At 47.1% G+C, this 17387-nt stretch overlaps 1 protein-coding gene across 3 annotated transcripts in view; it reads left to right on the top strand.

The window, feature by feature from the left end:
• Nucleotides 1-2749: 2749 nt before the first annotated feature.
• Nucleotides 2750-17387, top strand: part of ddr1 (discoidin domain receptor tyrosine kinase 1) — a 21508-nt gene continuing 6870 nt past the window's right edge. For all 3 annotated transcript variants that reach the window (XM_088386050.1, XM_088386049.1, XM_088386048.1), the window contains exons 1-9: nucleotides 2750-3008; nucleotides 8837-9021; nucleotides 10607-10712; nucleotides 12069-12144; nucleotides 12502-12654; nucleotides 12722-12869; nucleotides 13221-13323; nucleotides 13857-14043; nucleotides 17094-17343. In XM_088386050.1, coding sequence (XP_088242176.1) covers nucleotides 8880-9021; nucleotides 10607-10712; nucleotides 12069-12144; nucleotides 12502-12654; nucleotides 12722-12869; nucleotides 13221-13323; nucleotides 13857-14043; nucleotides 17094-17343 — 1165 coding nt within the window. In that variant the 5' untranslated portion in view covers nucleotides 2750-3008; nucleotides 8837-8879. The remainder of the gene's footprint in view (nucleotides 3009-8836; nucleotides 9022-10606; nucleotides 10713-12068; nucleotides 12145-12501; nucleotides 12655-12721; nucleotides 12870-13220; nucleotides 13324-13856; nucleotides 14044-17093; nucleotides 17344-17387) is intronic.

The raw sequence follows: 17387 nt of genomic DNA, 5'->3' as shown, positions 1-17387 counted from the left end.
AAGTTAGTCATTTGGGCTGTGCGCTGCTTGTGAACTGAAACTCATGCGTCAGTGGGCTATTTTTAGCGCCACCTCTCACTGCATTGCCATGCCACTCACTCGCACCTCTCTGAGTTTCCTGCCCCCCTACCTAAAGTATTCCTCAGTCATCCATCTATGCCCAATAACACTCCCCATAGGTTCCATGAAATAGAGAGACGGAGATCCAGAAGCGTCGGTGGGAAGCTGGTTGGAATGGTTGCCGTGGTGACCAAGCGCAAAGAGTCAAAGTGCTCGATTAGCACAAGGAGCATTTTGATCTTGACCATGTTTGTCCTTGAAAACGGGCCTCAAATTTTTTTTTTCCAACTTTTTTTCAACCGAGCTACAGTGTGAAATTTGAAAAAACAAAACTTTGTAGCGGACTAATGCGGCTGTGTATATTAGCTTGGAGATTGTCAAAGCTTGTCTTTTCATGCTCGCCTGGGTGACTTCTCAACGCTTTGTCCAGCTACCACTGCTTTGTTGGTCACCAGGGCAACTGTCAGCCCCAGGTGAAAAATCCCCCCCCCCCCCCCCTTCCTGTTATTTCCTTTTTGTACACTTGTGTCTTGCTCGCTCTCTATTCCTCATGACCTGTTTCCATATTTCTTTTCAAAATGAGATTCTTGGGGCTGGAATGTTTGTCCCATGCACTTTCTCCCGCAGCCTCCCCTCCTTTTGCAAGTCTGATCCTGCGAGGAATTTGCCGTTAGAGCCGCAACGTTGTAAGACGAGCCAGCCCCTATCAACAGATAGCGCCTGTGATTAGCAGGAGGGGACCAACTGAGTTTCAACACTCTGCTACTGTACACTACATTTGTTAGGATCACTCCTATTCTCCAGTTGTTCTTTCTCTAGAGATTTTTTTACTTTGATATTACACTATTCAAAAACAACACTTGTACTTTCTAAATGTGTATACTCGTGCGTTAGTAACCTTTGTTGTTCCTTCCATTGCCACTTTTTCTTCTCCCAGTCCAACGGGCATGAACCAACACATAAGGAAATTGCAGCCGAAAAGGCTTTTGCTGCAGAGCACAGGTAGTCAACTCTTTTTGAAAGGCGAATTTTCTCTCAGTTTCTCCTCCTGCATGCTTCAGGGTCCCATATCAACAACTCTCAGCCTTTGCTGACTCATTGCTGTGCTTTACTGCAAAAGCCTTCAGTCTGACTCATTATAGCCTAGGGCCCGCAATGCTATGCAGCTGCTGCTGCCGTTCTGTAATAAAGTTCCCTTCACAAGCATCAGGTTCGCAGTAAATGGCCTAAATAAGGTGCTTTGTAACACAAAATGATCAGAGTTTATGTTTGTAAATAATCATATAAAATGACAATCATGATAAATAAACACGTTAACTGAGCTAATCTGTGGTGGTTTGTGTCACAAAAGTATATATCCTGCCCTCCAAATATGTTGAATATCCGAAGACAGTAAGCTCAACCACTTTCACTCATCAAGACTCTGAAGGCCAGGTTGAAGGTTGACTCCAGGTTTAATAACAAGGGAAAGTGTGAAACTGGGAGAATACAAACCACATTCTATAATCAGTCATACGAAGTAAATGAATCAAATCGATATGAAATCTCAATCATGCTTTTATCCTATCGTCTAACATCACAGAAAACTATAATTTCAGAACTCAAAAGATCTATTTCGATCCATAATAACTTAAACAAAGATACATACCAACGATGCCTTGTATCACACAAAATGTAGGTAGTAGTTTTGCCGAACTGCAGGAGAGAATAGAACAAGCAGCGTTCTCTTTCAACACTGTGCTGAAACCTGCGGTTACTTCCTGATTCTAGTCACGTGACCTACTGTCCCTTAACACTGATCACAGACGACAAAGACATGAAAGACATGACAGTATAATTAAGAACGAAAGTAGACTATTACCATAAAAACAATCATTGGGATAAGCTTCAATGCATTTGCATGCAACCTTTCTAACTTTGTCAACACCTGATTTTAATCACTGATACTTTTTTGTGACCCAAAATATAATTCTGACACTCATTTAAAAAAATCTTTACATGTTTTCTAGCCCATCAGGTTTTGGGGATATTTTTATTTTGTTTTTATGTTTGGCCTAAATCAGCTTGCCCAATATAGATTTTACCACACCTAATTTATAGCCATCCATCCATCCATCCATCCATCCATCCATCCATCCATCCATCCATCCATCCATCCATCCATCCATCCATCCATCCATCCATCCATCCATCCATCCATCCATCCATCCATCCATCCATCCATCCATCCATCCATCCATCCATCCATCCATCCATCCATCCATCCATTTTCTGAACCACTTAGTCCCCACGGGGGTCCATCATTTGTTGAACATGACCCTTAATTTAGAAATATTACTAAACATATGAGTTTATGTGATTATTTTCTCATGAAAACATAATATGTTGTGACGTCAATTTCAATGCCATATTCAGTCGACAGCGAGTGACAAAATGGCCGCCTTTATTGTATTCCATTGCACTGTTTCTTTTTGGGAGCAAAGGCTTAACGAGGCATGCAATCAGAGCTCCTGTGCAATATTTTAAAAGGCTTTTCTCACACCCTTCAGTTTCACTCCAAATGTGCTGTCTGACGGAGCCCCGCCCACCGCAGCCTCTTATTGGATCAGGCGCCTGCTTGAATACCCAATGAGGCAAATTGCTCTCATCCGCCATTGGCTACAGCTGGTGCAGTTATGTAAATGAGCACCTGGTGGCGCCCGCTGCGGTCCGGCTGCCTTGCCACTACCGCGGAGCTCGCATTCACAGACTCGGTTTGGCGTCTCAATTTGGCTTCTCCTTCATCACATTTATTGGACACATTTTGCAAGTGCGCAAAGCAACCCCACTCGCCAATTTCGGAGTCAGCGTTTGGAGGAAGTTTGTGTGGACGTTTCCAGACAGTAACGAGACGGAGTGACCAAAAAGTTTGAGGGTGCTGCTCGAAAATAGCGGTTGCGGTGTGGAAGGTAGGTTTCCTTTTCAATTTCTATCCTATTTGCGGCTTCTAGCGTGTGTTTGTGTTCATGACCACACATGGCTTGGCGTCCGTCAGTCTCGTCGTGAAGCGGTTCTGGACTGCCGCCACGCTGACGGAGCCCTCCTGCCGGGCGCATGTGGGCCGACCAAGGTGTAACGTTGCGCCCAAATATTAGCAGCCGTGTATCTGGAATTTCCCTGACAGTCTGCATCACGTCCTGGATTTACTGCATACTTTCAAGCCACCAAAACGCATGTGTGCAAAGCAAAGTGGACTGCTTGTTTGTTTGTTTGCTTGCTTGCTTGTCAAGTGACTCAAATGAACATGTCAAGTTTTACATTGAGGACCTTATTTTGTTGGTTTCTCAGAATTCACAAGATTGCGTACTACTTTTTATTGACTCGACTTTGGCAGTTGAAAAACAAATGCGACTTTGAGAGACTGTTTGCACTTTTGTCCCTTCACGGCCACCATACCCTAATTGTTCTTCATGGTTCACTCTGCTGAGTGACAACTGAAGCAAAAAGTTGAATATTGGATCCCCAACAACTTTGATTAAATTTTGAGATGACAACTGTTAATGTGAGAGATGAAGCACAAACCTGAATACTGATAAGTCTTACAATGGAGAGCGTGGCTTGTTTTGGTCACTGGAGAACTCTTGCTATCCACTGAAAATTGATGAACCTGTGTTTATTGATTTCAACCACAATTTCCTCAGTTGTGATTTCTGTGTAAAGACTGCACCGCTGACTTCTGGGCTTGTGAAAAGTGTCTTTTGTGAAAGAATGTTTGGTTGGGTCTTAGCCTTTTCAGAGCCGCATCCCTCCCCCCTTTCTTTACATGGCACCTCCTTGACTAAAACAAAGTCAAATAAAAGCCATTCTTTCCCAGCAACGGCTTTGTGGTCGGTGCTTGGGGGTCACCACCCATGTCATGCTTGCACTAGCTCGTGTGACCTTAGATGACATCATCTGGTGCATGTGCTTTTGTTTCAGGGCAAGCGGACACAAACGTGACATGAGGCCCTGCGTGCAAATGTTTCAAATGAGCAACAAAACCGAAATTCGATTTGCACAGAGCAATCTCAGATGGAATTTTGCACACACTGCACCGATGTGTTGCATTGAAGGCAAAAGAGAAGTGAGCTGCAATTTCTTGCTGCGTTCACCTCAAAGCAGAAGACGCGTTGCTGGGTCCAAGAAGGCCTTTTTAGCTTTGAGCTTTTTGGAGCAATTTAATTTTTTCTTCAGCTAAGGGAATGCTGGCTAGTTTAATGACCTTTTGGCTGCTAATTTCACCTATGTCCCCCTCTGTGTAATCGCTGTTTATGTGTTTGTGCCGTTTGGCCAAGACGTGAAACAGCTGGAGAAGACGTGTGCTGTGATGTTGTTCATATGTTTTGGTTAAAATGGGAGTGACTTTGTTCTGCTTTTTTTGTTTTGGTGTTATTTATATTTCATTACATATTCATTACATATTGCTGCTGTCCGTGACAGCCTTGTACATGACATGCCCCCCCCTCCCACACATAAAAATAATTCTCATGAGACACAAATGATTGTCATAAGAAAGCTTTGCCACAGCAGAAACATGAATTCCTCATTTCACAGTCCGATGCGTGTTTGATGTTTTGAAAGATCAAAGCAGATTGGAATGTCCAAAGCAGAGCACCAACGGGCTTGAAAGGAGGCCGTTGAAGTCAACGCAATTAGTGCAGTGATTACATGACATGTCTCCTTTATTTAACCGCAAAATTGAACAAGCAGAGCAAATCGTTTTTCTGTGATCTTCCATTGTTTCATGTCCCGTCATGGGACGCCGTGATGAGATAGCGTTGACTCCGCTTGTGTGTGTGTGTGTGTGTGTGTGTGCCGAAGTTTTATTTTGGCTTTGGAGCTTGACTTGAAAGAATTTGTCATTTCTCTCCTATCACATTTTGGCACGCCGCACAAGAGAAAGGCGCCCCCCTCCTCCCCGTGCCTGCATATGAAATTTGATATGAGCAAGATGATGTCATGCTCTGCCAGTCACAAAGCCTCCGTCAGTTCAGGGATTTGAGTCTGAGAATTGACACTGTCAGATGGACGCCCATTAATGAGACGAACGCCCTGCACACTTTTTTTCCAATTGCGCCACATTTCAGTCCTGGGGGACGAAACACGAGATTGGTGACCCAACACAATCTTCTAGTCTGGGCTGCCGAATCGAGATGGAGGCACTGCCATCAAAATAGTCAAATGGCACATATCCAATCTCTCCAGATAAAAAACAACTCCTGGAACACTCCCAATCAGTTCCTTCTTTTATGCTCATCCCAACTTTGTTTGATTTTCTATTATCTGAACATCAATTGCTTTTGAGTAAGCGAGCTTGAGAAGCGTGAGATTGACTGGCTGACGGTCGGGAATGTACTCAAGGGACTGCCGGCGTTACATTACAGAGAAAAAAAAAAAAGGTTGCAACTTGAGCTGGTTCTTTTTTTACTTGCTCATCGACTCAAGACCTCACGCGTCCACGTGGGCTGCTCGCTCGCTCGGGGCCTTGTCACCCGGGCATCAATCACCAAAGTCTCCTGGCAATGCTGCCGAATAGTAGAATTGTGGAGCAAAGTCGTGCCCGGCATCAAAGTTGAACAAGGGGTGCTACCTTTTGCTCTCAACTGCCGGGGGGGGGGCGACACATTAGCATGAAGGGCTTGTCGTGAGCTGCATAATTGAAGTCTCTTTCCAAAAGGGGAACTGCGATTGAGGTGTTCTGGGAACGCTTGCACGCTTTTGTTTTTTACGAGCAAATTTTGTTGCCTTTCTGTGAGACAAAGGAAGGCCATGAATACCTGCAAACTGCTATTTTGACCCATTCCTATAGTTAAGTCTTGTGCCACACCGTTTGCATTTGACAAGAATTTGGCGACTTGGGACTCTATGTTGCCAGTTAAGGTCTGGGATGTATACTGGTGTTGGCTCTTTGATTTCTGAAATGTTGTCTTTTGAACGTGGCTCACTCACAGGTGAAGAGCGTGTCGGTGCGTGCAATTAAAGGCAACCTTGCATTCCAATTAGAATGCACGATGCTCCTAAGAGAACAATATATTGGTACCAGAGTGCACTTGACGGCAAACTGGCGTTGTTTGCCCACGCCTCATTAGGAGTTTTAGCACTGACGCTTTTCTCATTAATGGGTGGAAGCAAAGGTCACAGCCCCTCCCTGTCGAGGCAGGAGCAAATTAAAACAAGAAAAAGTCGAATGAGACAAAGCAACACGGAGCACCGATGCCGGTATGTCGTCGCATTTGCTCACAAACAAATGGCGTCCACGACAGAAGCCTCTTTTGGCCTGGGTAAAACTGTTGCCATGGCAACTATTCAAGAACCGTTGAGCACCGCCGCGTCACACCTTGTACAGTATGCGATCATTGAACGAATGACGCCAGTGCTGAAACCAAAGCACCAAGGCGGTGGGCAAAGTGAGGCGCGGCCCCTCTCATTCACGACAAAACAAGCGAGAGTGAAGAGGCTCTGCTCGCGCTCGGCACGTCGCGACTTGACTTGCGTGCGAGAGAACCAAAACGCTTCCAGTCTAAACTTGCTGACCAGCTCGAGTCTTCTGACAACCAGTTGAGCCTTGGTGTGCTTTCACTTTGTAGCATAGGTGACAGGCACTGATGAAGCCCGAGCCGTGCTCATCAGTCAGCCCCCCACTGCAAGTCGTCATTGTTTGCAAACTCCCGCTCTTCTTGCCACCGTCTCTTGGACTTAGTGAATTTGTGCAATAATTAAGCTGCTTGTGTGCTCAGAGGAGCCTTAATGCTGCTTTAACGACTCCCAAATTATTGCAGGAAATGTCCCCCGAGTATGCTTTCTTCTACCCCCTGATTCACCACCTTGTCCACTCACTTTCCTTTTTGTATTTTCTTTGAGCTGACACGCTTTAAGTGTTCCATTGTCTTGCTTCTCAGTCGTGACGCTATTGAGGAACTCGGACAACTCAATGTAGTGCAAAATACCAATGAGGTGACTTGCACTTGCTTGCATTGACGAACAGTGCACAGATTGATGAGCAATGCTAAGCAGTCGCAGCAAGTTGGCCCTCAGCTTGGCTTTGCATCCTGCCGGACAACGGCGGCCAGAACATGAGCGCACTGGCCCAACACCTTGATGCTAAGTTGGCGGCTGCTTTTATTGTGATGGAGATGCCCTTCAACTTTTGACTCTTGGGCACAGTTTTCAAAATCATGTTTGTCATTTAGTATTTGTTGTATGATGTGCAATCCCAGCCTTCTCCTCTTTGTGTCTGCTGTTGATACCGTTCCAAGTTGCTCTACAAGACAGCCGCCAGTGCTTTTGCTGCTTATCTCATCGTCATAAAAGGCGCATCCGAAGGGCACTTTTTGCCTTTGCGGGCGCAGCGAGCAGCCCGCATTAGCAGAGAAAAAGCGTCGGAGTGCATTGGCTGGCCGAATTCTCCCGACAGGCTGAGCGCTATGCTAACTGCAGCTGTTGGCAGCCGCTCGTCTTTGCCAGCAAAACACGGACACTTTTGTTCCTGCTCGGCAAAACATTTGTCTGGGCTTTTTGCGCTTTCTCTCCGCGTTTGTCATGTCGTCCCCTCCCCAATCTGTGTCTGTCGGGATGCTTTGAGAAGAAGCCCGTTAGCCGATGAGGAGCAACACCCGATCAGTGGAGCTTCTCGGCTTTTAGCGCAGCCGCACTCCCAAGCGGCTATCCCTTTTGCAGGACAGCTGCAGCCAGCGTGACGCCCTTGCTCCCCTCTTTGGTCCCACGCGTTTCTGTCCAAGGCCATAAGTCAGCGGCCGCCTGACACAGTCGTCACGGCTTCCGTTCTTCCATTTCCTGCTTTCGGATGAGAATCTTGCGCAAATCCATCTGATGAGAATCGCCTCGTTAGTACTTTTGCTGATACTGTTTAGATGTGGGAGAAAGACAAAATGTGAGATTCAAACTTGGAAGTGTGAGTCACACGACAGACACGCTAACCACAACGCAGCCCTTAAAAGTTTCTTGTCTTCCCCAGCGCAAATCATCTTGAATGTTAATGCTAATTTCCGCCAATGAAGAATGAGCAGAAGTGTCGTCATCATGCGTGTGCCACATGCCCGCGTGTAAATCATGGAGCACAAGTTCAAGTCTGGAGGCTGCCCGTTGCCACTACGGCTGTGCGTCAACTGTTGGAGTTGAGGCCGGCCCTCTCTTTCGCTCCCAGCTGTCGTTCCCTCTTCAGACTCGCACTTGGCGTCTTCCCTCCTTCTCGCACAGGAAAAAATGCCAGCGGTCAGCTGTCATGTCAGTTTGGCAACCTTGCATGTTTGGGGTTTGCAAGTGAGAGCGAGCCATGTTCTCGATGTGTTTTTGCTTCCTGTTAAAGGCATATCAGATGCTCCATTCAATACCAGCGGATCTTTGTTTTTCAATCTTTCCAAACCTAATTTGCTTAAATGTGTCCAAGCCAGTTTGAGATTAGCAATTTGGCAAACGATGACCTTCTCAAGTGCCCATAGAGTGAATGTGGTGCTAATTGTAGCGTCGTCACTAACTGCCAGAGTTATGTTTGATTGTCGCCCGGCAGGCCGGCCGCTACCCAGACCAAGAAACAAATTAGCACTTTAAAGTGGATTTTGGCACTTTTGTGCTCGCTCACTCTTGGTTTGCTTTGCTAAGTTTTACAAACAAGACATCTTGGAGCCACACTACTGCGAGAAACTCACTTTTGACTACGTCAGGTTTCAGGTTTCTGCCATGGCACCACTTGAAACGTAGCCAAAGATTTGTTTCTGATGTTTCTTCCTCTGGTTTGCAGGAATGCCTGAGGCCAGCAGTGTGTCGGCGCACAGGTAAGCAGTATGCGCACTGCTGCGGTCATGGCGAGGCCAGCCGGGCGGCTGACTCCTTGCGCTGAGGTCACCCGCCTGCCGCTGCTGGTGTTGGCGCTGGTGCTGGCGCCGGTGTCTTCAGCAGAAGAGCACGAGTGGCACTTCAATGCAGGTAGACCGCCCACACAACAAACTGTGAACTTTTTCCAAAAAAGTATCCTCTTCTAAAAGTGAGCTGCATAGCCTATTAACCAAAACAGCAGCACCATCACCACCTTTTGAATGTGGCCCCTTTTTGTGAAAATAAGATGTCCTGTCCGCCCTCGTTAGTTAGCTCTAGTGTTCAAGTCATTGATTATTTGACGCACTGAGATTTAAAGAGTTGATTAGCCGTGGCGGTTTTTGGCATCTCGTCTTTCAATTGGCTAATATACGGAGAACTTTTCCACTACTACCGTAACATTTTGTGGAGCAGCGAAAAGTCTAGTCAATAAGGTGTCGCTAACTTGAGTCGGAAATGAGCTAGATTTGGATAAGCGTCGCGGTTAGCCTTGCTAGCTAAACTTGCTAGCTAACGTTATAGTGGACTGTGCTAAACTCATTAATCATTGAATCTCTCACACGGGACACTTTGCTTCCTCGCTTCATTGCTTCCTCCCTTACTTGCTTCCTTCCCATTTTCTCCTCACATTGTCAGTTGAGTGAGTCTTGGCATTGTGCTATCAACAGGCTCCGCTGAAAGTTCTCTTGCTGCCTGTCAGTCGCTCGAGTGGAACGGTAGAGTGAAATTGTTCCCTCGCCGTGAAGAGACAAAGGGGTGCGTGTGTGTGTGTGTGTGTGTGTGTGGGGGGGGGGGGGACAACTAGGTGTAGCAGGAGCACCGGGTTTCATATCTGACTGCGGCAGCAAACACAAGCTGCAACTCGACCTGCGCTTTTGTTGCAAATGGCAGCAATTGTTTCACACCAATTCATGATATGGCAGTAAAATGCTTTCCCATTTACAAGAGGAAAGTAGACGAAAGGAACCAAACTTTTACCCTCGAAGCAACTTTGATGGGTCACACCCACCACTTGACCCGAATGTGTTTGTCAAATGTTGGTTTGACAAAATGAAGTAGAACATGTCAAATGTGTCAAGTTGAAAGCGTTGTCGTGTGTCCATGTGCCGAAGATGATTTCGCGAGTGTGCTTGCGGCTCGTGCACAGCCCTCACCCCCCCAACGAGTTTTTTAACGTTTGCCACTCGGGTGACTCACTGACAGCGTCCCCTCCCACTCGCCTCCCCCTTCCTGTCCCTTCTGGACTTTATCGCCACCTGACCAGAGCCTCCCCCTGCCACTCTCAGTAATCTCTCATTCAATCCAAATCGTTTGATAATGTCTGTTGAGAGATGGTGAGGTTTCTGTGCCTCCTTTTGTTCCCGGTGCCACCTTGACTGGGACTGTCACAGATAATCCACATTTGCCTGCTGCGTTTGTGCAATGTGAGGTTGTGGTCATTTACAAATATAACCCATCCAACAATTTAGTGTTGCAATGAGTGCAAATAGTATTCATCACTTATTTACATGAGATAACATTCTAAACAGTTGCAGGGTTGGGAAGTCTCATGCAACGCGGCACCAAAGTTTCCCCAACGATGCACCGTGACCGATGATGCTCGGGAAGGAGAGATGGCGTTTTTGACGTGGCTCACGACGGTTCTCTGCCTTTTCCCGTTTTCCTTTTTGATCCCGTTGGCCTTCACCGTCGGCAGCCGCTCAGTGCCGTTACGCCCTGGGGATGGAGGACGGCAGCATCTTGGACACCGACATCAGCGCCTCCAGCTCCTGGTCAGACTCCACCGAGGCCAAGCATGCCAGGTCCGTGAGTTGAGCCTTCCACTCATCATTCTTGCTGCCATTTTCTTGCGTGAGTTGAACCCTTTCGCTTGTCTTTCAAACACAAAGCACCTTTTGGCACCTTTTAACAACCTTCAGTCACTTTTGCGGCCACCCGACGTGCTTAAAAACGTTCCGCTTCATTAATTGGCAAGACTGCTCAGCATCCCTCAGATGTTTTTCTTCCAACCAATGTCTTGCAATGAAATAGGACCCCAAAGCAATTTGTTGGACGATGATGGCAGGCGTGTTTTTTAATGACAGGAGCGATTCATCTGTCTGGCACAAAAATGTGGCGAGAGCAGGTTGGGCTTGGCGAGGCGCTAAGATGGACGCGTACCAGCCGTAGCCAGCCAGCACGTGGGTGGGCAGCCGGGCGTGCGTGCGTTCGCCACAGAGTCCCACCACGTGCAAATGATTAGTAGCCTCCGGGAGACGCACAGGGGGTGGGGGGGCAAGACAGACGGACGGCGAGACGAACGCACGGCAAAGCAAACAAGTGAGGAGGGATCGGTGCTAACAGCACGGCAGGAATTGTTGAAGCAAGCGGGGGGAATTGATGCAGAGATAATTACCTGATTGCAGCACTGGAGCTCCAAGAAAAGGGGAGGGTGTGCCTCAATAATGGCCTCTGGATAGGAAGCAGTTAAACTTGGACAAAACGTATCGCATGTACACTTGCCAACTTGGAAAGCTGAAATAGGGAGGAAACTCTGAAAGATAGTTTAGTTCCCCCACCGTACCCCACATCAGAAACACATTTTAGAGTTGTACATAGAAGCACATTATTATTTTGTCTCATCGCTGTCCAAAAGTGAAAAATCTAACAAATTTCATTATGACAATTTAATACCACACACACGCATGCACGCGCGCCGTATGTTTTTCATGGTGTGATGCTGATTTCAAAATATCGAGTTCTTCTTTGGCCTGAATATTTTTCGAAAGGATGGTGACTGCATGGCGATACGATGTTGCAATGCACCTTGGCCCGCCCTGCTCATCTTTCCCTCGGAAGGGCGCGATCTCATCCGTCTGTTTTCTGCCGCATGACCGAGCAGCAGTACTCTCAGCGTGACGTCTCAAGAGTTGAGGCGCTTTGCCGCTCTGTGCGTGCGTGTCACAGAGTACAGCTCAAATCATTTCCTCTTCTTAGTGTGTGCCGTACATTTTTACCTTTCCCCAGCTTGAGCGCGTTTGTAGACACGGTTGTCGATTTACACGTGGGCGTCTCCTTGCTGCCAAACCTATCTGCCGCTCTTTTTTCTGCTAAATGCCATTTTGATTCCACCCGGCCGTGTGTCAGCCAATGTAAATGAGACCCGTGTGCATCTTCAGGTTGAGCAGCGGAGAAGGAGACGGAGCTTGGTGCCCCGCGGGTGCTGTCTTCCCCGATGGATCGGAATATCTTCAGGTTAGCGCCACGCCTCCAGCTCGCTTGGATTTCTGTGCGCAAGTCACGTTACGTCAGAGGTTGTTGGCTCCAACGTCTGGAATCCAATGTGAACATGACTTTCTGGAAAAATATGCACTCAAGCATGTCCGTATTATTCAAGATGAGACTGCTGCTCTCTGAGCATCTAAAGTAGTGTTTGACCTTTTCATATCCATTGACTAGTGGGCACGGGCAAACTTGTGGGCCGCGGTTGATTTTTGGAAAAAATGGATGAGCAGGACATTTGTAGATGTTAAAAGAAGCTGAGCTCTGCATGTCAACTAGTTGATTTAAATCATAAGCTAGCGCCGTAGCTAAGCTGTCTCCTTACTGCAGGTGGACCTTCGCAAGCTCCACTTCCTGGCCCTGGTGGGCACACAGGGTCGCCACGCTGACGGGCACGGCCAGGAGTTTGCCCGCAGTTATCGCCTGCGCTACTCACGGGATGGTGTGAAATGGATCACCTGGAAGGACCGCTGGGGCCAGGAAGTAAGATGCATTTGAAAGATAATTTGAAGGCCTTTCCATCAATTATGCCCAACGTCATTCCTCCAAGGTGGTGTCCGGGAACGACAACACCTATGATGTGGTTCTGAAGGACCTGGGCCCGCCCATTGTGGCCCGCATGGTGCGCTTCTACCCGCTGGCTGACAGGGTCATGAGCGTCTGCCTTCGAGTGGAACTCTACGGCTGCGTGTGGGCCGGTGAGTGAGTGGCTGTCATGTGACCTGATTGCACAAATCTTGCTTAAGCGCCCGCCCTCTGATGAATAGTGTTGTTCTCCGCCACCCGCTCTCTTGTTCATTGTTCATCACTCTGTCTTGCCGCCCCGGATCAGCGCTGTCTTTCCGCCGCCTCATTAAAGTTGGCTGCCGAATTGGTTGGAGATAAGCTTGATTTGTCATCTGAATATGGTCGCTTTTACGCCACTCGGCTCGGTTTGAGTGACTTTGGTAGTCTGCGGTGGGGAGCGAGTAACGGAGCCGTTGCTTTGTTTGCCTTGTGCCTACGCGCCATGTACGGACTCATTCCTCAATGGTTGTCGCCTCTCGTAGACGGGCTGAAGGCTTATACAGCTCCTGTGGGCCACGTGATGAATCTGTCAGGCTCGCCTGTCTACCTGAACGACTCCACCTACGACGGCAGTGCCGAGCAAGGGTAAGTAGGACCAGGCTCAATGCAGCACTCACCCGTGTTGTTATGGCTGCCGAGGGACTCAGAGACACCTTTCCTGCCCAGAATGTTTTGGCAAGCCGCCAGACAGGCCGCGTTGGGGTCACGCTCGCTCGCTCAATGAGCCCAAAATGTTTTGCTTATGAGTAAGCCAACACCTTTTGATGCGATCCAGACGGGTTCTTGCGCAGATGGCAGGCAGCAGAGGTGGGGTAACCTTGTTGTGTTAGTACGGCCGGGCTGTGCCGGACCATGCCGTATTGCCTTGAAAGAAAACTGAAAAATTTCCAATTGGGTTTTCAACACAGACGAGATTCCCCAGCAATGCGAATTTACAAAATGGGCAAAGAAAATTGTTTTATTTTTTGACAAACTGAACGTTGCGTCAAACATCTGGTCAAGAAAAGCCCTCAAATTGGAGTGGAACACCAAGTCATGATTCTTTCTGAGCGTATCTTCTCAACCATTGCTAGCTTCTCCCTGTTTGTCAACAAATTTGCGTTTGAATGTGGGCGCAGGGTGCAATTTGGCGGCCTAGGTCAGCTGTGTGACGGCGTTCTGGGAGGAGATGACTTCACGGAGAGCAAGGAGCTGCGGGTGTGGCCCGGCTACGACTACCTCGGCTGGAACAGAGACGTTCTGGCCAAGCCCGCCGTGGACATCGAGTTCCACTTCGAGAAGCCTCGCCTGCTCCGAGTCATGCAGGTAGGCGGCACGACCTTGACGAGAACATGCACACGTGCAGAAAGAACGGCCGGCAGGGAGGCAGCTTGACACATTGCCTCGTACGTGGATCCACTTATCGGTGACGGTCTCGGAGCCAAGTGCCAGGTTAGCGGCGCGCCGCTCATGTTTCCCCATTTGGACGCTTTTCACCCCTCTGACTCGTTTCAAGGGCATTTTGAGGATTTTATCGGAGCGCAACGAAGAATTTTCCCATGGCAATGAATGCAAATGGAATGTAGTATCTGTTCCAGGGTCAAACTGTCAGCGTGAAAGGCCATGTATCACGCTTATAAATTCTACTGTTTTACATTTTACTCATTTAGTTGTGGTCTCTATCAGCGGTTCCCAACATTTTTTGCGCCACAGACCGGTTACATGTCAGAAAATATTTTTACGGACCGGCCTTTAGATAGATACATAAACAAATAATAAATTTATAATAAAAACCGCATACAAATAAAGTAAAGGTGCATTTTCATTTCGGCATCTCCACTCACTGGCAAGCACCCGCCTACTTCCTCCTCATGCGCACACACACACACACACACACACACACACACACACACACACACACACACACACAATCAGCAAGGTGGCTAGATTTGAGGAGAAGGGCATGAGTTATTTGCAAACTATTACAGAGTAACCTGGAATAGAGTGAAATGGAACAGAGTGGCAATTCTACTGACAATGTATTGTACATGTGAGGCAGTCGAACAAAGTCCAGGACAGTTTTTGAAATTCCCCCCAGACAGATTTTTGGGGCTGAAAAGTAGGACATGTCTGGGGAAAAGAGGATGTCTGGTCACCCTAGTAATAGATAAAAAAAAAAAAAAGTAATAGAAAGCGCAGAAATCTGAATTGAGTAGAAAATAGCCCCCCAAACAGATCATAAAAGTATCTCTGCAGCACCTGGAGTGGTAGATTACACTTTTCTACACTCCCGGAGACTCCAAATACACAAGAACATTTTAAAAGCAAAAAAAGTCGATTTTCTATATGTCCTTTAAGTCAAGTCAAGTTTATTTATATAGCCCTTAATCACAGACAAGTCTCAAAGGGCTTCACATGTGCAAAATTGACAATTATTCCCAACATCCCCTGATCTTAACTCCCAGGAGGGCAAGAAAAAAATAAACCAACTGGAGGGAAAATTGAGAAACTTTGAGAAGAGACCACAGATGGGAGGATCCCCCTTCCAGGATGACCAGGCTGCAATGGATGCAGAGAGGGCACATTTAACACACAATGTAAAACAATTCAAAGAAAAGTAGATGTCCATTTCAGTGAAGAGCTATAGGAAGGTGCCCTCAATTGTCATGGCAGTGTCTGCTAGGGTGGTAATCCGCCCCAGATCCCTCATCCTGATTGGTCGACATGAAATCCAGACAGCCATTTTAAGTTTGGGTGTCACCTAACCCCCTCCCTGGGTGGGGAGGCAGGACAGAAAACACAAATTGCAGCCGAATCGGTCAACACAAGTTAATTAAAGGCCATAGCATAAAAATGTGCCTTTAACCCTGTCTAAAATGTTTCTACTGAGGTAGCAGTTCTGATCAATGTTCCCTCTAATTTTTCAAATGTCTGTGCAAACACACAAGCTCCCTGTGCACACTGTGGACCACTGTGTGCAACACCAGATTGATTGATTGATTGATAAATAAATAAATAGATAAATGAATGAAATATTGTCAATGAGAACTTTAACTTGCTCGGGGTCGGATTTTGTTTTGTGTGACAGCTCGTTCCTTTACTGTCGGTCTTTTGCGCTCTCGCAATAATGTACCGATCCCCTGTCCCACCTTGAGTCTTTGTACAATCTCAACAGCTTTCTATTGACATTTCTGCTGAATGTGACGCTTGAGGTAGCCAAATTTCCATTTAGTCCATATTTTTCCCTCTGTAAACTCGCCTGCCACTTTGTCTTCACTGCATGTTTTGCATAGTTGACCTTTCTCACTTGAAAAAGTCACACCAAGTTCCACCCTTTGTTCTTTTATTTGCACACACTCCGACAGCCATTCCATCTTCAAAAACTGCCGCATCTCTTATTTACTTTGTCTTGGCGAGTGGATGTGTCGCTGTTTGTTCGTTTCGCCATGATAAGGGATGAGCTCACTTAGCATTTGCATCTCTTGACTCCGCTGCACTGTTGTTAGCTAGCTGACCTGCACGGCACGAATGGATAGGACACATTTTCAGGCACTGTCAATGCTATCATTGGCTATTTAGCCTAAGTGAACCATATCATATTGGCTGGACACCTGTCAATCACTGATTTACACTACAAAAAGGCACAGAAAGAAAATCATCCGTCGACTTAATTAGATTAGATTACGTCTAACATTAGATATTAATCAATCAGTTTATGCTGAATTTTATTTCATGTGCAGCATAGAGTTTCTTGTCTGCGTGAGCAGTGCGCAATTGCGCAGCTGCGCAGCTTAGAGGGAACGCTGATTCTGATATCTATCGGTAGGGCATTCCAACGCTCTGGAGTCAGAATATAGAATGCTCTTGACCCTGTGGACTTCTTTTTGGCCCTCGGAGTTGCTAAAAGACCAGTGTTGTGCGAATGAAGGTTTCTGCAAAGAATGTGAGGTACAGCGAGATTGACGAGATACGAAGACACTAAGCCATGCAATGTTTTATAGGTTAATAAAAGAACCTTGAAGTTGTGAAAACAACCTAACACACTTCAAACAAATGACTTTTTAGGGGCGAGTAAAAAAAAAAAAAAAAAGTGAAATTAGGTTTCAACCAATGGTGGGTCAATGGCGATCGCAAGAGGTCTGCAAAACAAAATCTGGGAGTTCCAAGCAAAACGAAATCTGGGAGTTCCAAGCATATTTTGGTAAAGGGGGGGGCAGTGCCCCCACAGTCCCACCTCTAGCTCCGCCAGTGGTATTAGTAGGCTGATAAGTTTCCATGTCATTTTATTACGATACAGGACAGTGCAATATTATTAAAAATTCAGTTGACTTTGAACAGGACCTCATCTGTTTCCTGGTCCACTGTCATCTACGCAGGTGCACAGCAACAACCGTCACACTCAGGGCGTGCGGGTGTTCAATAAGGTGGAGTGTTCCTTCAAGGGTGGGCTGCTGCAGCCGTGGTCATCGCCGGTCCTGACCCTGTCGGTCCCACTGGACGACCTCAAGGACCCGTCATCTCGCACGCTCTCGTTGCCCCTGGACGGACGCCTCGCTCACATCCTGCGCTGCAGCTTCTTCTTTACCGACCGATGGATGCTCCTCAGCGAGATAACCTTCCTCTCAGGTAAGCACCACTACTGCTTAGAGTCTTGATACTACTCCTGCCAC

This window comes from Syngnathus floridae, chromosome 10 (assembly GCF_059516105.1).
Source record: "Syngnathus floridae isolate MCC-2025c chromosome 10, RoL_Sflo_1.0, whole genome shotgun sequence".
Taxonomy (NCBI): domain Eukaryota; kingdom Metazoa; phylum Chordata; class Actinopteri; order Syngnathiformes; family Syngnathidae; genus Syngnathus; species Syngnathus floridae.
The sequence above is the reverse complement of the archived record's forward strand: the minus strand, read 5'-3'. Positions and strand labels throughout refer to the sequence as shown.